Here is a 5122-nt window from a genome sequence, read left to right as displayed (position 1 = left end):
CAGGTAGACCACGGTCACTATATATGGATACAGGAAAAGCAATATGTTGTTTGCAAGAGGTGTAAACGGAATCTCTTGAGAATCAGAAACAAATCCGCAACCACTAATCCACTATCACTAGCACTAAAAATAAGTAGTAGTTTGACCTTGTCACGTACGAGTTTCAAATAAATCCCTATTGAGCTTAAGACCTTTGTTGCTATGTCATGTCAGTGTCATCAGCAATAAGACCTAATAAAATCAGCTCTGGGCCCACGAAATTCTGACCTAGCACTCTTGCCTCCTCTTGTTCAAACTTAATAACTTTCCTAGCATTCTCTGTAAAGTAGTCAAATTTGGGCATGTGCGATTGCCATACTACGTCCTTCTCAGGAGCGTCAATCATTGAGTGGAAATAATGGCTTCTGTTAACCATGTTGTTGACTCTCCGGAAACCAGAGAATGTCCTCATTTGATTTGGATTTTGAGGAGATTGTAAGCTGCACTTCATCTTCACTACTCTTTTTGTATTACCAAATTGCTTTGAACGATAGGAAAATGCACAAGGAAAGCTGCTAGATTGCACCAGACCCCATGACATCATTGCAATTGATCAAGTATATTCTGCAAATTATTTATTTCGCAAGCTTAATAATCGGAAGGAAAAAAAAAAAAATATATATGGAGGGGAATGTAATGATTTATTATATTTTGGTGTTGAATCGGTTTCCTAGATGTTGAAATCCAAACAAACATTCTAAGGCATTATATATGTCTCTACAAGTTCATATTTCAGCTTTTGAGGTATAGTAACTTCTAAACACTTTTAGCTTCACGTAAAGTTGAGTGGTTAGAAAGCCCGATAATAAGTATGATTTAATAAAACCGAAATATCCATGGAATTTGTTTTTGGCCAAAACTGTAATTTCCAAGAAAGTTATTTTAATTGAACGGTATAAAACCTCAGGGACTGACTTTATAATTTAATATCACCATACAACACTTTATTGGAAATTCAGATAGGTGTATTTAATAAAAATCAGCCCTATATACATAGATTATTTTTTAACGGTTTAACCTTATCTATCACCTTCCTTAACATAATTCATAGGAGCCTTGTCTGCAACTTGTGTTTTTCTTATACAAAATTTTGAACAATGAATAGAAGATGAAGGTGATAATCTACTGTTGGAGGAGAACGAGCATCAACAAGAAGAACATGTATCTTACCCGAATGAAAGCTTCCTACTCCAATGCTTCTTAAAACTCTGATTCTCTTCTCTCCACGATTTCGTTTGATATGCTTATGGTCGAACCCTATAAACACTATGGCCAAGTTTTCAGGGATTTATATATGGTGAGGATCGATCGAGGCATATTTGAATATTTGACAAGGATAGAGCTCATATTTGAAATCCCGAGTTTGACGCATGGGAAGAATTCATCTTTTAAATGCATATATAATTAATGTTAAAATGTGTTTATATCGGAAATGATCCCCTCCGCTCAAAATCACTTCAATTTGGGAGAAAGATTAGGAATTTATTGTCTTTCTTTCTTTCTATACAAATCCTTCCAAAATAATTTCTGAAAACACGCATCTTTTCCTCTTCTGGTTCTCTCCCTTTTCCTTCGCTTCTCTTCATTGCATTTTATATATTGGGAAAAAAATTCACTTTAACCCCCTTCTTCTATATTCGTAATCTTTAGACCTTTAACTATTCATTCGGTCGGTTCTAGTCCCTTAACTTTCTTTGAAACCAACTTTCTTTATAATTTGTTGTGAATAAAGTCAACCAAAACAATGGTTTGATAGATATTTATCAAACTACGACCCTTTGATACAAAACCTAATGTGCTCCAATCTACATGGAATGGATTAATTGTATGACAATACATTTAGAACTTCTTTACATACAAAAAATGGACATGTTTAAACTTTAAACACATATAATTGAAATCATCAAAGTACATACATACACCTTATCGACCACAAGTCTCCATACTTTTACAAGAAACATTCTAAGGAAACACTACATGATCAGCATCATTGCCATGATCAGGTCCAGGAGGTGGATCCTTGGGGATGAAAGGCATAAGAGGAGTCCCATGTTGAATGGGTCCTGGCCTTATTGAGGCCTTTGAACTTGGAACAGGATTGATCTTGTGATAATCCAACAAATCTATGTTGCTTTCATCATCAAGATTCATATCCTCCTGCCACATAACACAAGCCTCTACTTTTTATTCAATCCATATAATTGAGCCTTTCAAAACAATTAAATCCTATAATATATTCAAGACTTGAAGCATATCACTAGTGTACCTTAAGTTTCATGCCCTTGTGTAGGTTCATGCTTGCTTCTACATAGCCCCATACAAAAACAATTGTTACTGAATTTCATCAAGATAACTATTCCTTCCCTTAAAAGTATATAGACAGCTTATTCTACTTTGGATTATCCAAAAGAATACTGTTTTTTTTTCCTATTTATTATCTTTTTTGATGTTGTATTGAGAATTGTAAATAGAGTAGATTAGAAAAGATGTAAACAGTAAACAGCAAGGATTAGAGAGATTACCAGAAAATGACGGAAAACATAAGCAGATTAAAGCTGTTGCAAACACCAAAAACAAAACCCATAATCCAAAAGCCTTCATCTTGAAATCAAATCAAATCAGATCAACGATCATGAGATACCTTTTCCCTTTAAATACAATCAAAAGTTGTTCTAGTATCGAATCAGAACACCAAAGTCGACCTGGAATCATCGACCCATATCAGTAGACTGAGAATATAGTAATATAGAACCCATCACTAGGAAATTAAGCCCATCAAAACAAACCCTAAATCGCGCATATGTGTGCTGGAAACAGCGGTGGGCAATGAAGGATGTGATGATGCTCCATTAATGGCGTATTAATTGGGGATAGCATTGTTTGCAGAGACAATTGGGTCGGCAATGTAACCCCAATTTAATGGCAATTGCATTTCTCTGAATTTGTGCAGGGTGTCGTGTAGATAGATTTTAGACATTTTCTGCTGCACCCCGCCTTTTTTTTTTTTTTTTTTTTCCTAATATAAAAATACATAATGAATTATAAAATCATATCGACACATACAACAATACTCAAACCTACTAAGGGTCATAATAGTTATATAGTCGTATATCTATGGTTTCATCGATTTGTCCATATTAGTACCACATCAATGAGTAATTTTTTTTTTCATTCCATCTTTCAACCATTAAACAAGCATGAAAATAAACATCTTTCTATCCCCACCTTTGGGATATCGAGATCACTTTGTGTAGCCTTATAGATACAAGCAGAGCATTAGGCTAAAACAACAGGGTAATTCCAAACCGATTTGAGAACCCAGGCAAAATATAATAAGCCTAATATTTTTTTTTTTAGTAAAAGACGATGACTTTTGTTTTTGTATTTATTTATAATAAACTTTGTTACAATTGATCGTTGGAATCATTTTTACAATAACATTCTGTTTTTTTTATATATTTTTTCTTCCTTTATCTCACCACCCAATAATTATTTTCAAGACATGTTATTATTGTAAACTTATAAAACAATGAGAATAAAATAAGTAAAGGAAACACCTAAATATAAACATGTGGTGTTTAATCGTTTTCCAACAAGGATAATAATTTTTGAATTGTTGTTTAGGCTCCAACAAAGATTTTAAAACTTGTGATGTTGAAGTTTGTATTATAAAGAAAACAAATAAATTTACTTTTTATTGGAAAACTAACAAAAAAGAAGTGAAGAAAAATAATGAAATATTTCAATTTACATGAGTTAAAAATCAGATTAGCACAATTCATAAAATCATAAATCAGATTAGCACATATTATAAATCATAAATTAGAATCATTGGCGCTTCCAGAAAGTAGATGAACATGAATACAAAATCATTTTTTAAGGATGCGTGAAATCAGATTATCATAAATCGATGTATTAAGAAAGATTGAAATCATAAACTAGAAAACAAAAAATAATCAAAATTAATTCATAGATCCATTCGATAGATGGCAATGAGATGTCCAATACGATGATTATTCCAAAAAAACATAATCGCTTTATTTTGAATTGATTTTTTTGTTACTATTGAAACAATCAAAATTAATTCATAGATCCATTCGATAGATGGCAATGAGATGTCCAATACGATGATTATTCCAAAAAGAATTGTATGGCGCGTAATCTTCTCTACTGATTCGTCAGAAGACTATACATTATATGTTAGAAAAAGGGATGAATAGATTGCTTGGATTCTCTGAAAGTCGTGATTCACTATCAAATTGAAGTATTTCGATGGTACAGATCGAACACTCAATTGGATGAAATTCAGAGAATGAAATCTGAGAATGTATATGAAAAATGTTCTTCAACATGTACCAGAATATTGACCAAAAAACGGATATATCAATCCTGTCTGAAAACTGTCAACAGACAGTTAGAAACTGTCATAAAACTAACAAACTGTCATTAAACGGATGTCATGGAATAAAGGGTCAACTTTCTAAAATTGGATTTTTGTTGCAGCTCGATCCCAGCCAGGGGCTCTGCCCCTTGGACCCCGCCAGGGGCTGCCGCCCCTGGGACCCCGCTCACAGGGGCGCTGCCCCCGGACCCCCGTTCGTTTAGGGGCTTCGCCCCTAAATAGCAATGTACTTTAAATCTTGAAAAACTTGAACAAGTGTGCACTCCTACACCATCCTAACTTGTTCAATATTCAACAAGATCACTTTTGGTCAACAAATTTAATCCTATTACACTTAAATAATATTTGATGATATAAAATCACCAATAAACCTCCCCCATTTAAGTGTAATCCTGATTAACTTAAAAACAAAACATAAACAATAACAAAGTGATGCCTAATTGAAATGTCGTGACGATTGAATTTCATATTAGTATATTACTCAATCCAAATATTCGAATATCAGGGTGTCTCTAAGGATTGAACCCTTTCTATTCAAAATGAATACATGAAGATAATACACACACCAGTTTACATTCTCATAATTTCTAACTTGACACTATATTTAACTAGCTTGTGTCCCATCCTTCAATAAGCATATCAAAGCCAAGTCCCAACTTTTTGAAGCAACTAAACTTCATG

The 5122-nt window shown here is 33.4% G+C and overlaps 1 protein-coding gene across 1 annotated transcript; it reads right to left on the bottom strand.

Moving 5' to 3' along the window:
- Window positions 1–1798: 1798 nt before the first annotated feature.
- On the bottom strand, window positions 1799–3042 carry LOC144999917 (uncharacterized). Its single transcript, XM_078959069.1, has 4 exons — window positions 2826–3042; window positions 2562–2741; window positions 2306–2343; window positions 1799–2196 (listed from the first exon to the last, which is right to left on the bottom strand). The coding sequence occupies exons 2-4, from the start codon at window positions 2638–2640 to the stop codon at window positions 2002–2004; spliced, it is 312 nt and encodes a 103-aa protein (XP_078815195.1). The 5' UTR covers window positions 2641–2741; window positions 2826–3042; the 3' UTR covers window positions 1799–2001.
- Window positions 3043–5122: the final 2080 nt, after the last annotated feature.

This window comes from Lactuca saligna, chromosome 6, assembly GCF_052625555.1.
Source record: "Lactuca saligna cultivar CGN05327 chromosome 6, ASM5262555v1, whole genome shotgun sequence".
NCBI classification, from domain to species: Eukaryota; Viridiplantae; Streptophyta; class Magnoliopsida; order Asterales; family Asteraceae; genus Lactuca; species Lactuca saligna.
The sequence above is the reverse complement of the archived record's forward strand: the minus strand, read 5'-3'. Positions and strand labels throughout refer to the sequence as shown.